Raw genomic sequence first — 19,486 nt, forward strand, 5'->3', positions numbered from 1 at the left:
CCTCCCACTTGAGTGCACAAATCACATAAAACGTCTGCTGAAAAATTAGTCATGCGCTTGACATACAGTATCTACTGTCAATTCCATTAGAAAGCGATGAGTATCTCCCTTATGATTGCCTGAAATTTTTTTCTCAAATTAACAAATGTGAGCAAAACAAACTAGGTAATGGACATACTGTACTCTCAAACTGACACACAACGTACCTTACTTTAAACGTATTGATTTATTTCGGCTTATTTCAAGGTGTTTCTTTTCAAAGAGTTTGCAAATGAAAACCAAAACACATTTTGGTATTTTGGGAGTTGCAAGAATACTTTTTGCATTACAAACAGATTTGCAGGCTCTTATTTAGCCTATGTCTTGAATTGTCTAAAAAAAGTCAATAAAAGTAGGTCCTAAAACTCCATATAGATATAGTTTAGACTGGAAAAGTGAATGTGTTAAAGACTAAACATACCTTTATTGCTGTTCAATTTAACACAATTAATTTGCACAAATGTCTAGCCATTGTCAGACGGGAAAATTAGTTGAAGGAAACCACAACGCTAAATGCCAAAAACACACGAGTCTGGATCACGCACTGCTTTCTGCTGATTCAAGTCATTAGAGCATGTTTCTCCTGGCTCCTGAGCTTTCATTTCCTCTTTAAATGAGTAACACAAAGTGTGTGGTTTAAATCACATGACTCCAAATGACATAAAGGCACCTAGCAAACTCATGACAACTGTAACTTACATTATTGAAAAACAGAGAACTACATTTTTAGCAATGTCTGTCATTGCTTTAATTACAGGTCATCATATATTGAACTTTTTCATGAATACAGGTCAGAAGCCTTTCATTACAGAGCAACAGAAATAACATCACATCACATGCATGACATGATAGTTTTCAGTACTATGGTATTGTCACAAGACTTTTTCTAAGGACACAAACAGCTGAGTGTGCGGAACAGTTAAACTGACCAGTGTGATTAGGTAAAGTAGTTCAAAAATGTTAATCAATACCAACTCCATGTGCTACAACTCAGTCAGAAGGAATACTTACAAATGGTGAGTAAGGCTCCCCTGACTCTGTAATGCCCCCAGCCATCTCGAAGCAACAAACACAAGCCTCAAACCTGAAATTTCACCACCCTGAGGAAAGAAAATACTGTTTTAATATTTAATACACTACAATTTTGCCAAAGGGACATAAGAAGGCTAGTGTAACATGACTAGCAACAACCGTTGTTTATGTTTTATTTATATTCGCAGGCAGGTTTTATCAGTATAGCTTTTTCAATGTCCATGTTATGCAATGTTATGTTACCACAGCAAATATGTCATAATCAGACAATTTTGTAAAAACATTATTTTGCTAACAGAAAGGCTCACCTGTCACCGTTTGAAGCAACTCTACTGGTAAAGAGAAGTGATATCGTTAGGAAAGCACGAGACTGTTTTCTTGTAACGTCCTGGCTGTCAGCAACGGAGCTCGTGCGCAAATACAATGTATTAACAAAGTAGAGCGCATCGTGCACACCTCCCCATTATTTTATTAGCGGTTAATAAGACAGGCTGCAGAAGTTCTTCTGTTTGAGAAATCATATCCATTAAGGAGTAAACAGAACGTCAGCAGGAAACGGTTCCCGAGAGAACGTGTGGCGTAGAGATGGGAAGTGCTCGCTGATTGGCTGAATTGTGGTGACGTTTAGGTGACGTTTGCGGTAATGAAGCAAGATATTTAAATTATATTGTGAGTTATTCACTAATTTAGAAAGCAATTCCGAACGTGGTTTAAAAAAAAAGAAAAAATGTAGCTATTATATTTATTATTTTATTTTTTTAAATGCCTAATTAGAATGTCAACACCAGTGTCTGATTTGTATTTAATACATGATGCTGATCACTGAGGTGAGTTTTTGTGACAGACATTATGTATAACTGGTTCTCGAGTACTTTTTGAATGTATAACAATCCAACATTTAGGTAATGTGCAGATTATAATAGGTGGGGTCAGTGGTTTCAGTTGTCCCACACTAAAGACAAATTATTTGGCATTCGGGCCACTGTCCTGCACAGTTTAGCTCCAACCCTGATCAAACACACCTAGCTGTGAGTTTCTAGTGATCCTGAAGACATTGATTAGCTTGCTCAGGTGTGTTTGATCAGGGTTGGAGCTAAACTGTGCAGGACAGTGTCCCTCCAGGACCGAGTTTGAGAAACCCTGGTATAGAGAAATGTTTTCAGTGTAAATCAGTTGACAACTTAAAAACAGCGAGGAAACCAGTTGCCTTAAAATTATTAAGTAAATAAACCATGTGTAATTGAAAAAATTAAGTTGTGTGGAACTGTCAAGTTGATCATTTTTCAATAAATTCAATCATTCAATAAAAGTGAACCAAAAAGATTCACTTTATGTGCGTGTATGCATATGTTCATGTAGTTTTGCCACCACTAGTGAGTCTAGAGGCCATTTTGTCAGCATCTGGACAGCTAAAGTTAAAAATCAGAGACCACAATTTGTTTTCATTGGACAGAAAATGTTTATTTCTCCATTCAAAGAATTTAAAGAAAGGTGATCACTGAAAAACAAGTCAACATAAAAGAAGAGTGGGGAAAGGGGGAGGAAAAGCAATGCTTCAGCAGACTTTCTGAAAATCATAAGCTAAATGCATTTGTCCTTTTAAATCTGACTAAAAAAAATTCTTTAAACAAAAAGAAATCAAAAGTAAAAAAAAAAAACTTTTAAAGTCTAAAAAAATCTTTGTGCATGTGCACAAAATAAAATATATTAAACAAAACTATATTAACACAAACTTAAAATCAATGTTAAATGAAAAAGTAAAAAAAAAATTAAAATAAAATTAAAATAAAAAGATACCACGGCCTTGGAGGAACACAGGTTCTGCTTGGCAGCATTTTGTTATTACAGTAACTGGAGCAAATGCACTAATCATTTAGAAACTGAGGCTTTTTCTCCCAATTCTAAATCCTTAACAGCATGATTGTAAAATAGGACCACACCATTTTCAATAATATCCACTTTGCATTTATACTTTTTTTTTTATTATTTAAGGTTAAACTTCAGTTTTCTTTAAATCAAATGTTAAAGTAGAAAGTTTTTTTTTTTTTCCCAAATCTTTGAAATACATAGTCTAAACGTTGGAATATAGGCTTTTACAAAAAATAAAAAAAATAAAATAAAACAACCCTAGAGGGTGGAGCAGCTTACAAAAAAAAATGTATACATTTTAAAAATGAGATTGTCAGAGCTAGTGTTTAATGATGAGAGAAGAAACCTTAAGATGCAACTGACTTTTCATAGAGACGAACATGCATATTGCTTTAAAGGCATTTAAAACTAGGACAACAGCTTAAGCATGATCAAAACAACTAAAAAGAAGGGACAAAAAAAAGATTTGGGAACCCTTTCCTAAACCCCATCAACAGAGCAATGCACTTCCAATTACATGATACTTAAAATCAAATAACATTTTCTTCTATTTTAGTTTTTACTCCTGATAACCTATACTGCACGTTTTCACACAATTCATCAGTCCGTCTAAAAGAACAATTGCATATCGTGTAGGAGAATCTTACCACATTACATGCTATAACACAGGCTAGTTCTCTTTGCTAAAAGTATACCCAGTGTTAAATCGAAGCTCATTAAAGAAACCGCTTTATCACTCATGTTAGATTGTCCCTACACAAGCCAAGCATTCTTACTCATAACTTCAATAGTTCCCCATCTGAGGGGAACCTGACAGTCCGACTCCTTAGAGAAAGTGCTTATCAATAACGCCTGTAACTAAAGTTCCTTAAGAATTATAGTTATTTAACTCCCTATCATTTATTTTAAAAGCAGCGGAGGCAAAACACTCAATCTCTACAGTGAATTCTTGGTGCAAGGTTTCTTAGATCAATCTTTACATGTGATGTTCGCAACACGAAAGGAATAATGCTTAAATGGATCGCATCGATCAAACCGGAAAAAGATTACTTGTTAGTCACTTTGTAAAGAAACCTCATTGCCCTTCTTGCCATGCGTTTTAGATGAACCAAGAAAAAGAAAACAAAACCAAGTATCCGCTTAATGAAACATCACATGAACATCGTAAAATCAGCAACTCCATTATGGTTCTTACAGGCTAAAGCAGAATTATCAATGCATTAATAGCAGTTTGTTCATGGAATGAAAATATAGCTCAATGTAATGTGCCGCCGCGGAAAGAAATTAAGCAGGCAGAAAATACGGAAATATGTACTTATGTCATAATGATTGCATGCTTTTGTCATTAGCAAACACGTGTTAAACGATTACCAGCAAAACTAAGAACTTTTAAAGTGAAAGTGCACCCAAAAATGAACATTTGCATAAAACACAAAAGTGGATAATGACTAAAGCATTAAAAAAAAGGTATAAGAATACACAAGAAAAGTTAGTAAGGTTTAAGTACATCTTGTGTTAAATAATTGAGGAACATTTTCAGTCAATAACTACTTAATTTCAGCCTGTTGCTCAAACACTGAATAACTACTCTTAAATGCTAACATTTGTCCTATTTGGAGATATAATCCACTTTTTTGTTTTAAGCAAAAGATTGTGCCAACCAACGTCGCACAGATTTTGAGTAACAAAAGGATGAAAACTTTTCATTTTTGGGTGATCTATCTCAAAGAAAACCTCATTTTGTTCAGGCAGTTTGCCTTAAGCATGTATGCCGCTCGTTGCATTTTCCGTGTGTGTGTGTGTGTGTGTGTGCTTTTGGCATCTAGCTGAGAAGCCATGCTTTGCTAAGGCTGGACTACTGAATGGCGTCGTTTTGTCCAATAAGCAGCTGGTGAATCTTGCCTGAACGATCCCTCCCTCCCGATCAAGATCCCTGAGCTTCAGGTTTCATTCCCGTTATGAGCGAGTAAGAAGCCAAAGTGTGACAATAAAATGGTTGATTTCACATTAACTCTATCAAATCCTCTTTCACTACATGAAGCAGGATCACAACAGATCGCAAACCGTCACAAGTCTTTGGCTCCAACAGCAGGTAGTTCCCACAAACAGACAGTAACCCTCCCGCAGATTTGACCTGCAAGTAAAGAAAAAGGTGGCTCGATGTTTCTCCGGCATGATTTCGAAATGTTACTTTATCACCAAGGTTGTTCTCACCTAATAGTAGAATCTCATGTCAGCAGGGGCGGCATCTACACACCATAACAGGCTGAAAGTCTCTCCTTCAGCTGTGGTGGAAACTGTTCTGAGAACTGCTGCCAGTTATCCTCGCCAACCTGATCCTTGAAGCCGTGCAAAATCTAGAGAGGGTATGGACAAATGCTGTTGAAACATAGTGCTTCTATCTCGGCCAACTGTAAACCCAACAAATCAAAGCTTTAGTTACTGAAGAAGCGCATTCGTACCTTGTAGAACATGTCCCTCAAATCGTCTTTTGGAGTTACCCAGGAGGCCACAGCATCACAGAAAAAGATGAAGTCCTGTGTCAAAGCAAATAAAAAAACTTTATGAAAGCCAAATTGTAATATTTAGACCAGGGGTGTCCAAACTTTTTTTTTTAAAGTCCTTCCTTACTTCCTTCCTTGACTAAACACATTTTTCTGTGATTAATCACGATTAAAAACACTTAAGTTTTTATACATTTTTAATATAATAATTTCACAGTTACTCTCCAAATTAATTTAAAAACAACATGAAGACAGTATATTTATACTTGTTTAATGGCATCTTTACGACTTATGACTGGTTTTGTGATCTAGGGTCACATATATTACTATAGCAATATTTAAGACGTACGTAATATTGCTGCAGAAATAATCAAGGTTTTGGGGTGATTTATGATCTATTGAAGTAATGAATGCATTAATTTCGTTTTATTAAATTATAAACTCAATCATTAAATTTAAAATTATCTCCATTTGGACAATGGATTTGGTTTCCCTCTCACCTGTACGACTCCTCCTGGATTTACCCCAATCATTATGCAAATGCCTCTGAAGGCGGAGTCTTTCTCTTCATTGTCCCGAATGTTTCTAAGTGACGTGCACCTAGGTAATAAAAAAAAGGGATGTTAATGGAGAGGTTCGTTAGACTCTATAGTTTAAGACGCATGAAAACAGAACTTACCATGGGCGAATGAACTGTGGCAACATGGGGGCAACTTCCTGTGGACACACGTATCCCAGTCGACCAATCGTAATGGCTGTTTCAAAAGCACAAAAAGGGACATGAGCGCGTCTTAAAGTTTCAAGCTAAAAATCGACACCAGTCAAAGCCACACAAATCAGAAGAACAGTTTCTACAGGTAATTCAGGATTCGAATGTCTGTTTTAGAGTTCATCATATATTCAGTGTGATTTTAATGCAGTGATTGTGTGAATTGTTCATGCTGGATCTAATCACCTGTGTTCTCCAGTAGAGTTTTGGGTGTATTAGGTCGGTTGATGATCTCCACGAGGTTATTGAGAACCAAGGCCACAAAAGGCTGCATCTCCGTACCTGGAAAAACACCAGACAAATGAAATGCAAGATTAATGATAAAAGCAGATTCCCTAAATGTGGCCCATTGCCTAAAAAAAATTATCTGACAGATGGATTCAGTGCTTAATTAACTGCTAGACGGAGAGTCACAATCTGGAGAGTAACAAACCCATTTCAAAAGCATTTTCCTTGCAAATGAATAAAAATTTAAAGTAAATAAGCAAACAAATCCGCACAGTGCCGAGAGTGAGTGAGCAATACCATCTAAAAAACAAAACTTTGTATGGCTGCCCAAAACACAGGAAAGATATCGGATTTGCAGAATCACAATGCATTACATGTCATTCAGAGAAAATAACTGCACCGCAATGAATATTGTGTATATGGATGGGAGTTGTGTGCGCACAAACACTCACCCATCTGAATAGCAATCTCTCCGATGGCCCATGTGGCATTGTTGCACACAGATATGAACTCGGGGTTGAGATTGACACCCAGGACAGGCATGAACTCAGCTGGAGAGGGTAAACGGACAACAATGACAAACTGACCAGCACAACACACACACACAAGCAACAGCTAGCATGAGAAACCGGCTCTCCAATTGTCAGGTTTACTCAGTATGTCAAAGAACACAACTCACCGACGCATGGCTTCACGTGAAGGAAACACGCCTTCGTCAAGTCCCCTAGGAGAGCGAACGAACTCTGTCGCACTTCTGGCATGGTGTCCTTTAATTATATGACAAATAAACCAGTTAGGCATCGTTCACACAGCACACAATTAGCATTTCTATTAAGTTATTTATATATACCATTGTACTAGAGCACTGCCTTTGTACGTTTGACTGAACTGTTTGCTTGTATTTATTTCCTATTGTATAAACTTCTTACACTTTATACTTATATAATGGCTATTATTGTGCATTAAAACTGACATCTAACAAAATAAGACAGGGTTTTTTTTTATTTCGCATTTCATTTTATTATACATATAGTGAAGATAATCAGATTATGTGCGCACAATTTTTAAAAAGAAAAATGAAAAGAGAAAGGGTTGTGTTGTGTCGCATTTTATTTTATTATACATACAGCGAAGATAAGCAGAGTATGTGTGTACATACTGCCTAAACCACAATAATGTTTCTTTTTTTTATGAGAACGAAAAGAGGCAGGGTTGCGTTTTATATTTTGTATTGTTATAAATATGCAGAGATAATGTGGTGTTTTATATCATATTTCGTTTTATTGTATGCAGTGAGGATAACCGTAGCCAAGGCGAGGTGAGTGACGTTATCAAGTACGCTGCGGTTTCCTTTTGCAGAATTACCAGAGTTTCGTCCTCGGGAGTTTGTACTCCTTGAGTCGAACTTGCCAAGTCCAAACTACCAAACTTTGCATACTTGGTTTTGAGAAACGCCTAAGGATTTGATCATGCTGTAAAGTGTAACAATCACAAGGCAGTTGGCATCCTCTGCAGGATCTTGTTACAATACATAAATACATTGATTGTTTATATTATGTATATTACATTATGTATTTTAACAGTGTGGTTTAATAAAACCACATGATTACGGATAATATTTATATGTAATATTTGCAAGCGTGTAGTATATACAGTGTTTGTATCATTGAGATACTATTGGTTTTTGTCAATATTTTGAATTAGATTTTAATTTTATATTCTTTATTTTAACTGTAATTTTAGTTTGCTTTGTTGTGTTTGTCATTTTCTATCTTTATAATTTTAATTGTTTTTTGTTTATTATGTTTAGTTTATTCAGTTTCAGGTATTTTAGCACTTGAGGATAAACAAAACCAGACTGCAAGACCACTAAACCGATTTGAGTTGGGATGATTTAACCGTACCTGCATGCACTGGAAGAGCAGGGTCATGATGTTGCTGCGGGTGACCAGCTGTTCTACATGAGCCCCGAGTCCCTCGGCCAGACCGCTGAGCAGATCAAGGGCCACGATCATGAAGTCTTTATCAGGGGACTCGTACTGGTCAGGCTGCTGGTTATACATCTACAACAAGAACAGGACAAACAGATGTAGGGAATAAATTAAAGACAACATGCTATGGTGTTCATTCTCAAACAAGCGTGCATGTCGACTGACCATGGCTTGAGCGAGGTTCTTCTGGACCAGGGTGACACAGCGCTGGTAAACTGGTTCACAGTAAGGCAGGAAACCACTCTGCAGTGCTGTGGCCACTGAAGACAGACACTACAAGGAAAAATGGACAAATTCTTAAGACATTTCGGTCTTTGAAGTATGAATCTCTCAATCCAAAAGGGCAGAAGTACTTTACCTCCAACAAGGGGAACAGATCTTTGTCTTCATCTTTTAACTCATTCCATTTCTGAATCAGAGGGGGCATGAGCTTTTGGATGTATTCCTGCTCAACAACAACAAAAAAGGCACAATTAATTAAAGACGAAAACGTTCAAGAATCAAGTTCATGCTCAAAATGAACACGATCTTACCGGCTGGTTAAGATGGTGTCCGACAGAGTCAGCAAGGGTTCCGATGGCATCATAGAGGATCAACAAGTTCTTATGCTGGTACTTGCCAAAGGCAAACACCAGTGTGTCCAGAATGAAGCTCAAGTAGGGAACCAGCTCTGTACAGGCCTCCTCTTCCAGGGTCGCAAATGCGCTGATGAAAAGAAAAAGGATCTGCATTAGCTCAACGTGCCGACATCTTCAGAAACACATTTCCTATCTGAAAGGTGACTGGTTAAAGATATTTCAGCAGGGAAATGTCTGGTTTGATGCATTAAAGAGGATTTTAGGCACTTTCTAGCTCTTGAGGTTGGGAGGCTGACTGGCATCTTTGCCAGATGAGGTGATGAGCTACACCATTGTAAACCAGAAACTCACCTTAGAGGACGTTCACACAGAATGCGTTTCTGGTCACTAAAACGCGTCATACTTAAGGTCAGGATTAGGATACTTGTTATGAAACTAAAATTTCAATTCCTCTTGCGCATTGTTTTCTGCGCTGCACACACACACCCAAAGCGCTCTTACAAGAAATATGATTAAATGTGATCAAGCGCAAAATCTATGTTCAAATGCTTGTGTGACGGGTAAAAACGTGTGAGTAAATGCAAAATTAGCATTTTTTGATGAACCAACCATTTACAATTTGGCAATAGTCATTTTGACGCGCTTTCTTGCGATTAGAACTGCGGCTGATTGCCTGAAGAGTATACGTGCGCTGGAACTCATGGTGATTTAAATCAAGTTTGTGCTTTCACTTTATCACAATTACTTTAGTAGTATGATTATTCAAAGCGTTTTAGATGGTTTATTTTTATATAGTGCATTAATAGCGAGTCTGTGTAAGAGCTCCAACTAATGCCTGCTTGGATAAAAGCATGTGTTTCAGTGACACTACTATATATGTTGAATATAATGTATAATGCTGCAATGGGGGAATAATAATACTATAATAATTAGGGCTGTGAAACGATTAATCGCGATTAAATCGCATCCAAAATAAAAGTTTGTGTTCACATAATAAGTGTGTGTACTGTGCATAATTATTTTGTATGTATGTATGTATATATGTATATGTATATAAATATATATTTATTTATTTATTTATGTGAACACAAACTTTTATTTTGGGTGCGATTAATCGCAATTAATCGTTTCACAGCCCTATAATAACTAATAATAAATGGTTTAAAAAAACTTTTATTTTGGCTTAAAATATCAAGATCGTATCGTGATTTGTATCGAATTGTGACACGAGTTTATTGTTACACCCCTAGCAGACATGGTTGGATAGTCATTTTTTAATTGTTCTGGATGGAGTAACTGGATGTTCTTCAACAGCGGGTCAAACACACCTGCAGGCGGCCTCTTGAACCCTCTTGTTGCTGTCAAGGATGCGTTTGAGCAGCTCGGTCATGAGGGGTTTGAGGTAGGAGTCGGGCGGCTGGCTGACCACCCAGTGTGCATAGCGACTCAGAGTCCAGCAGGCGATGGAGCGGACCAGTGCTTTCTTATCACAGAGACACTGGATCAGGTGAGGAATTAACTCAGGCAGGTACAGCACCATATCCTGCATACAGCCTGGGGACGAGAGAGAGAACAGGGTCAGAACAGTCATATTTCCATTCAAATATTTTTGCAGAGCATACACTACAGTTCAAAAGTTTGAGGTCAGAAATATATCTTTTGAAAGAAATTAATACTTTAGCAAGGTTGCATTTAATTGATAAGTGACAGTAAAGACACTTCTAATGTTAATAAAAATATTAAAAAGATTTCTATTTAAAAGGAAATGCTGTTCTTTTGAACATTCAAATCATCATATTAGAATGATTTCTGAAGGTTTATGTGACTGAAGACTGGAGTAATGATGCTGAAAATTCATTTTCAGGAATAAATTACATTTTTAAATATATATTTAAAACAAAATCTAATAAAATTTACTCTTTACTGTATTTTTGCTAAAATAAACAGCCTTGGTGAGCAAAAGAGACATATCAAAAACAATAGTATTATTTTAAATATTAATATTTAAAAACTCTCCCTGACCCCAAGCTTTTGAACAGATATATATAAATTCCATTGTACACAGATTATTTACAATGCATTTTATATAGGGGTAGAAATGACCATATTATTATATGTTGTAATTATCTTTAGTGTACAAGTAGACAAAACTGTGCTATATTGTGATCTTGTATGTATTGTGAACTTGTTTTGCTGTCAATTTGGATATTAAATACAAATGGTATGCATGTTCATCCATTTTACATTTAGCCTTTTTACAGATTTGCTATGAATGATAGATTTGCCAATCTTAGCCAAAGTGACTAGATTAAATTGCCACAAAAAAATAGCAAAAGTGACCAAATTGCAACCTGAATTAAATATGCTACACTATCACATGACCTCACTATATTGCGCATATAAAAATTTTTTATTTAAACTTTTAAAATAGTGGTCAGTACACAGCACATATAGCATTTAGTATGCTGTATTATAGCATTCAAGTCAGAACAAAGTCAAGGTTTAGTAGAATGAGGGTTACATTTTACACATCCTCATCCAGTGGACTATACCTTCAGCTATGGCTCCAAGCACCAGGATACCAGACTCCTTACTGACCCAGTCCGGGTGGAACAGCAGTTCCTTCAGCACAGGGAGCAGGTGGGGCAGCAACTCATCCCGAAACACATTTGCCAGGACATCAAGGGCGGCTGCCGAACACTTACCTACAGAGCAAATGAACAGATGGTTAGACCTCTTGGATTTCTCCAAGCACCAATCTAACTGCAAGCTTTGTGGATCAGACAGTATGAGTAATGAAACATCACTGACATTCATGACATTTATGAGTGTAATCATCTCCACAGAAAACACCAAGTATGTGATATTTGCTTAAATTGGCAATATTTCCAATACAGGTTGGTTTCTCATTTAAAACACTTACGTAGATTCCAGTCGGAGAGACTGTCGTCATCGTCGTCATCATCATCATCACTGTCCTCTCCTTCCTCGGCTTCATCACCTTCGTGGCGAAGGGTGACCGTACGAGATTTGTGAAAGCGAGGCTTTATGTCCTGCTCGTTATCCGGCACGGCCTCGTCTTCCTCCACATCACCCTAAACAGGAAGTAGAAAGTAACCATGTGATGAAACACTGCTGGTCGATTCTGGACAGCAATGATTGAGTGACAAAGGCCTTGGGTCAGACAGTATGAATACTTGAAAATCATGGAGAAAATCAGGAATAATGATATAATCATACCCGAGGACAGACTGATGTAGAACTTGTTAAGATTATGAAGCAAAGTAACTTACCTTTAACAAAATTATGTCAATCTCAGAGTACTTCATTCCGTTCACCAGAACAGGAACTAGTCTAAGGGAGATTAAAGACAGGAAGTCAAAATTAGTAATCAAGATACTTGAGGTATAAGATGGATGTGAAACGGTCAAGAGCATCTCTGGCAATAAAGGAAACATGAGATAATCTCTATTGCAACAGACAGGAAGTTCAAATGCTAGAACCTGTATAGAAATAGAACAATAGAAATGTGCCAACTGGTTGAGATTCTGCTATATTGTTTATGCTGCAGCTATTGTAAATGTATAAAATGTCTATTAAATGATTTTTATACAATTAATACATTTAAAAAATACCAGTTGATCACAGCAATTTTAATCATCTTAAATTAATAATAATTTATTATTAAAAACAATAATAATAATAGATGATAATTTGTTTATTATTATTATTATTATTATTATTATTATTATACAATAAAACAATACAAATGGTTCCAACTTGTTCAGATTCTCCTATACTGTTTGACCTGCAGCTATTTTAATTGTCTAAAATGTCAAAGAAATTTAAGAAAAAAACAAAGGAATACAATATAATAAAGTCCAATAAAATAATATATATATAATTTTAAGTCATTTTGGTATACATTTCTCTCTCAAATTCCTAGGAGTTATTTACCACTGCATTTTATTTAAAAAAAAAATCCTGTGCCATCTGGAAATAAGTCACACTACAGAAGTTAAACTGGCTGCTAATGCCTGGCTAAGTTTTATGTTGACCAGGCATCATTTGGACTTGGTGTGAATCAAATGGTCAAGGTTTGGCTGGTTATGATCCAGTTAGCCCCTGCTGGTGGATGTGCTAACAACACCAACTGGCTGCAATTAGTTCCTTTTCTTGATTGAGACAGATTCAAACGCAGCCATGCATTTCAACAGATTAAAATATAAAGAATTTGTAAATGTACCAAGCTTTAGTCACAATGTATAGCTTTATTCCTTCAATTAAACAAAAGTTTTACCCGAGTTATCCTACTTTTGGGCTCACAAAAAGCATAAAACTGATTTTTCCTCGTCTTCTGCATTTCACGTCACGTTGTGCGGTTGACATCTGAAGCAAATGCACTTCCAAGGAAAGAGAAGAGTCACTTACTGTGCAAGGTGTCCAGAGAGGGCATCCTTACAGATGGGCTGCTCAGCCAGCGTAAGCCAGAACTCACAGGCCTCCAGAGACACGTTCTCATCCGGGTCCTGTGTGCGCTGCAGCATGTACTGCGGGAACAGTCGACATCATCAGCATCTCTGATGGGTCAACATGCACACCACTTCTGGGTCATCAAGTTCTTCTTACCTCAACGATGCTGCGCATGTGAGGGATGAGTCGGTCAACTCGCACCTCCAGCAGCATGACCAGAGCCCTGCACACGTTCTTCCGCACCTCCGAGTCCTCGTCTGCGGCCAGCGCAAACAGACTCTGGAGAAACAGCCGAGGAGGAAAACAGATTAAAACAGCGATTACAGTATAGCGTATTCAGGCGGTAATTGTTTCACATGGGGGCGAAAGGTCATTTTGACGTTTACGGGTGCTAGTCAGTGATTTTATTGAAGACAGAATCCAAAATGCCTGTTTTGCTCCCACCACCTGCTGTATTTTCTTATTATCAAATAAAACATGAGTCTATTAACTGTATAAGCAATAACAGACTGACAATAGCTGACTGATGTCATGAGCGGCATTATTCTCATGTTCGTAGGATCACAGAAATTGCTTCTGCACCTTGAATAAATGAATGCATGCAAATCTGAAAGAACTATGAGAAATAATTACTGTCCAAATAGGGTGTATAATGTTAAAGGGGTGGTATAATGGTCTTTTCACAAGATGTAAAATAAGTCTTTGACGTCCCCAGAGTGTTAATGTGACGTTTTAGCTCAAAATACACCACAGATATTTTTATATAGCATGTTCAAATATTCACTTTTTGAGGGTACGCAAAAACACACTTTTTGTCTGTCCCTTTAAAAGCAAATGAGCTGCTGCTTCCGGCACAGAGGGCGGAGCTTCAATTACCTCTATATGACATGCAGTAAAAAATTCAAAAACTTTTAGCCTTTTATGTTCAAACCGGAGTCAGACAATGATAGAGACTCAAGAAGAAGTGACATGTAGACAACATCTCTGTATGGTTAGTTGATGAATGTATGTAGCTTATGTGTAGTTATCTTCTAGTCATTGATTAGCATATTCGGTCATGATAATCTATAAATCCCGTTCCCGGGGGCAGAGTTTATGTAAATGCTAGGGTTGGTGAAGTCACTAAACCGGGAGGAATGTCGTGTAGTCCCTACCAGCCGTTTGTTGTAGTCCTTAAAAAGCAATTTCTTTAAAAGCAAATATCTCCCTTTGCTTTGAACTTTGTAACTTTGCAGATGTTGTTCATGCTCAAACAGCAACATTACACACTAACTAAAGTCAGAAAAGGTAAATCATAATCAACCACCCCTTTAATAAAATGATTATTAAATCCAGCATGCTTACCTCAATAAAGGTGTCAATGTTGTCCATCAGGGCTTGCGCTCTTCCGATGATAAACTGATTCACACATGCAATAGCATGAGATCTGCAGAACCACATGAACGACCATTAGATTCCAAGAAATATGCCAAAGTTTTATTCAAGAACAGAATTCGGGACATGACAAGTATCCCCATCGTTCCCTTGACTGACCTGATCTTGGGGCTGCAGTGTTTGAAGAACTGCAGGAACTTGGGAATCATGATGTTGAGGGGTCGGTTCAGAGCGTCACTGTCCAGGAGCTCAGACGAGTCCTCGCAGATCTTCTGTAGAGCTCCAAACGAGCCCTGTGTGCGTGAATGAGAACAAACTAAGATACAACTCACACCTGTGGGGAACATTTCTGGACCTGATCCAGGAAGCATCACGAACACTTTGCACGTGTCTTGCATCATTTCCAAACACATTTGCATAAGAAAGTGTGCAAGACAAAATAGAAGAGGAAAAGCAGGATAAATGAGCAAGAGGATCACATCGTTCCAAAACCATAAGATGCTTTCGTTCATCTTCAAAACACAAATTAAGATATTTTCAATGAAATTTAAGAGAACCTTTCAGAACCTGTAGAAAAGACATCAACTGATTATCCATTGGTTTCACAGACATGGCTTAAGCTAGTCCAGACTAAAATGGATATTTGACTGAAAGCAACTTGCACTGATGCTTCAGAGTTTTGGGCGAATAGCCTTTCAAAGGACGGACGGAAATCTCTCAGATCTCATTCCAACATCTTTTGAGCTCTGAAGATGAACCATAAAGGTTTGAAACATCATGAGGGAGTGTAAATGACAGAATCGTCATTTTGTGGTGAACTATCCCTTTAAGGCAGCTATGAAGAGCGCAGAGGCAAGGCACAGACCTCGCAGATGTTGTAGTCCTCTGAGTTGAGCATGTTGCACAGCTGGGGCAGCAACTCCGGCCATGTCTGCAACTCCCCTTTGGTGGAAATCGTTGTAATTAGGATACCTGAAGACAGAAAGAACAAGAATCATCACATTTCCTGATACTGAGAGCATACTAGCAACAGAACGATATGATAACTGCTAGCTGTAGGAATGCGCAAATAATACAATTCTAGTAATTAAGTTAATGTTGTTAACCGAAAAATGTAAAAAAAAAAAAATACAAATTTGTGTAAGAAAAAGTAATATTCATTCTGATATTTGCTAAAGATAACGTTGTTTATAAAAAATAAAGTGCAATTTCCAGTCAATAACATTTGAGTTCATGTAGATGCTTGACTTACTCTAGAGCGCGCGGAGAGACTCACCGATAGTGGCGCGGATGAGAGGGGAAGGGTCTCCGATGTTGTTTAAACATTCCTGCTTGATGAAGTGTGCGACTCCAGGAGGGAAGTTCTGATAGTGCACCTTCACGTTGTTCTTCAGTATCAGACCGCTGAGGGATCGAGTGGGCTCATCTGTGGAGTGTGAAGAAAGGCAACAGACATTTATATTATTGTAGTCGCATATAAACCTTATGGAACAACACACACGTGTAATATGAGAACACGCAATAAGGTGAGCTTTACGCAAAAATAAACCCAGACACCAACCTTCAGTTTTCAGCCTCGTCAGGACGAAGATGAGATAGTTGTTGAAATCAGGAAACTGATTCAGTTGCTCTAGTTTCTGAGAGAAAAGTTTAAGAATATTACAGTTACTGTAATAATAGCTGCAGTTCAACATGCACATTGACACCATTTTAGAAAAACAGGTTCATCTATATTATGACAATATATTTAACAATTATCAGAAAGGTCCCATTAGTTAATGCATTAACTAACATGAATTAACAACGAGCAATACATTTGACACAGTATTTATTAATCTTTGCTAACATTAGGTAATAAAATACAACTGGTCATTGTCAGTTCATGTCAGCTCAGGTCCCCTAAAAATTAACAGATACAACTTTTGATTTTAATAATGTATTAGTAAATGTTGAAATTACCATTACATTAAAACATGCTTTTAGAAGTAGTTTTCATTGTTATTTAGCATGTTAACTAATGGAACCTTATTTTAAAGTGTTACCAACATTTTTCTATTTAACTTCACCGTACTGAAATAAAAGACCCACAGCCGATAGTTATGACACAATATTTTTGGCCCATTTAAAATCAGTTATCCAAACATTATTGTACATTGAAAAAAAAGTTTGATAACGGTTTAGTGCTTTTGAAATCTGGCACACTAAGTTTACAGTTCAAAAATGAATAAATAAGGGTGTAATGTTACATAATGATATCAATATGTTCGAACTAATACCTCTGTCAGACTTATGAATAATTTAAAGTGCCCCTAATATGCATTTTCGGATATTACCTTTCATGTAGTGCGTAATATAGCGGTTTGTGAATGTGAAAGGTCTGCAAAGTTTCAAATCCAGGAAAGAGCATTTCATAATTTTATTTGAGAAAAACTCAAAGGTCTTAACTAAAAGCAGTCAAAATAAAAGTTTGGTTTAACTTGAAGAAATAATGAACTATATTACTATTGTAAAATTCAATTTCAACATTACTTAAGGAATTTCATTTTTTGTCCATGTTTTAATTTAGTAAATCTCTGTTGTGCAGCGCTTACAAATATATTTTCAAAAACAGTGGCTTTTATTCTATTAAATCATTTTTTAAAAATCTGAAGAAAATACATTTTTTAGGACTGTATTATTCTTAATTTTTTAATAATAAATTATCAATGATACAAATAAGTTGTTAATCTAATCCTAAATCAATAACTACAATTACATTTTTGAAATTTGAATAAACAAAACATAAAACTGGTTTCAAGTTTGTTATAATCAAGTATAGAGAGACTGAATCCTTTATTGAACCGTTTCAGATATTGTGAAAAAAGAGGTGATGCAGCAAGTAACTTGGATGCATGTAAACCTATTGTAGGAGACCTTCAAAACAAAATTAGGAATCTTTAAAACAGCATAATAGAGGCACTTTAATAAAAATACTACAAATTAGCATCAAACTATCAGTATGTTCATCATCACCACCCATATTTCGTGGATCCCTTAAGTTGTGTGAATGGCAGCAAACAGAGAGTTGTGTTGATGAGGATGAGGATACCTGCTGCACAGCTCTCTGAGTGGCTGTGTTTGGAGATTGGGAGTCTCTCAGGAGCTGCAGGACCTGCTGGAGGCCTTGTTCATCCGGCTGCCACTCCATCCTGCAGACAAACCACGAAAGACAATTACAAATCCTTCATGCTTTCACAAAATACTTCCTCCTGTGAAACCATTGCAACACCAAAACAACGTTTTTGCGGTTTGTTAACTTCCGTAGACCAATTTATCCACAACTACAACCAGCGCATACACATATAATGTTGTTGTTGAGGACAAGAGAAGGCATGGAGAAACATACAATATCAGTATATATGACTTATATATGATTAAAGCTAAAGGCCTTTTACACATCCTGCAAGTGTTTCAAACCTTCAAAACTGTGTTTAGCTTCATCTCTGCATCAGTGATTGAATATGACGCGTTTTAAGACAGGTTAAAAACCAAAAGATTTCAACTGCAAGAAATTAGAATGTTGCATGTTGAAGTTAATTAGCGATAAAAGATCACAAATCCAGACACACAATTATATCAAACAAAAAATACTGTACAAAATAGTTTCCAATGTAATAAAATATCCAGTTGTTTTGATTTCATCTCAATTTCAGATTTTAAAAAAGTATTTTTGTTTTTCAGTCCACATTCACTTATTTGTGTGTGTGCATTATATATATATATATTACACACACAATATATTTAACAATCAATTTAAATAAATACTTTGCATAAAAACCCCTGGCTTTTATTTTGAAATACATTTTCAAAATGAATGCATTTTATGATTAGCCCAAAATAAGGGTTTAAATATATACGACATGTATAATCTATTCCACATTTAATCTATTAACATTTTTAGGACGAATCTTTTCTCTACTTTGTGATCTCAGAACTAATGTACGCGTGTAGTTTATAACAGAGAAAATTATAAATGCACGTAGTACATAAAATAATATTTGAATACGGGAAAAAATATCTGGCTAAAATTGTTAATAAACATCTGACTTGAGACATTTTGAAGAAAAAAGCGTGAAGAATCAGGAAATGCACATGGTCGTCCCTGCATACCGAGGCCTTGTCTTTCTTTCACCCTATGCAAGAGTAACGTTAGCTCAAAACCTCAGGCACGACCCACATTAATACGCGATAGAAAACCCATTATAAGACGACCAATACAAAAACAAAAACATCACGCGAAACTTCAAATATTAAAGCAACAGGTAAAGACTATCTAATCCCAGTTAAGTAGCATTATACACATAACACATAAGTGAATATCTTTAGTACACGATCTAGCGAGCATACTCGATCGAATCCACGTTACCAACTATTATTGTGTTAAACTCCATGTACATTACTGTACATAGACACTGTAAACATCAGCCTCGAGCGTGTTCACTTACACATGCCGCGTGCGGAGGCCTATTGATCAGCTCGTGCAGCGTGGAGCTCGCGCTCGTCTCGCGCAATGGCACTTTCAAACACTTCCGCAGGACGAGCGCTACAACGAGGAAATGACGACGAGTGTTCGGTCAACGCAACACTGTA

The 19,486-nt window shown here is 36.7% G+C and overlaps 2 protein-coding genes across 2 annotated transcripts in view; both read right to left on the reverse strand.

The window, feature by feature from the left end:
* Positions 1–1,647, reverse strand: part of tmem104 (transmembrane protein 104) — a 49,230-nt gene extending 47,583 nt beyond the window's left edge. The window contains exons 1-2 of the mRNA XM_079894666.1: positions 1,380–1,647; positions 1,051–1,139 (exon numbers count right to left, since the gene is read on the reverse strand). Of these exons, the coding sequence (XP_079750792.1) occupies positions 1,051–1,095 (45 nt within the window). The 5' untranslated portion in view covers positions 1,096–1,139; positions 1,380–1,647. The remainder of the gene's footprint in view (positions 1–1,050; positions 1,140–1,379) is intronic.
* A 2,287-nt stretch (positions 1,648–3,934) lies between these two features.
* Positions 3,935–19,421, reverse strand: tnpo2a (transportin 2a). Its single transcript, XM_079866779.1, has 25 exons — positions 19,342–19,421; positions 17,946–18,045; positions 16,419–16,494; positions 16,134–16,283; positions 15,723–15,829; positions 15,017–15,150; positions 14,828–14,909; positions 13,640–13,762; positions 13,442–13,560; positions 12,304–12,364; positions 11,934–12,105; positions 11,563–11,715; positions 10,339–10,564; positions 8,966–9,137; positions 8,791–8,877; positions 8,598–8,705; positions 8,346–8,504; positions 7,121–7,208; positions 6,894–6,992; positions 6,400–6,495; positions 6,124–6,199; positions 5,945–6,044; positions 5,403–5,477; positions 5,155–5,297; positions 3,935–5,074 (listed from the first exon to the last, which is right to left on the reverse strand). The coding sequence occupies exons 2-24, from the start codon at positions 18,042–18,044 to the stop codon at positions 5,190–5,192; spliced, it is 2,670 nt and encodes an 889-aa protein (XP_079722905.1). The 5' UTR covers position 18,045; positions 19,342–19,421; the 3' UTR covers positions 3,935–5,074; positions 5,155–5,189.
* Between the last annotated feature and the right edge of the window lie 65 nt (positions 19,422–19,486).

The sequence above is a fragment of the Squalius cephalus genome (assembly GCF_949319135.1).
Source record: "Squalius cephalus genome assembly, chromosome: 1".
Taxonomy (NCBI): domain Eukaryota; kingdom Metazoa; phylum Chordata; class Actinopteri; order Cypriniformes; family Leuciscidae; genus Squalius; species Squalius cephalus.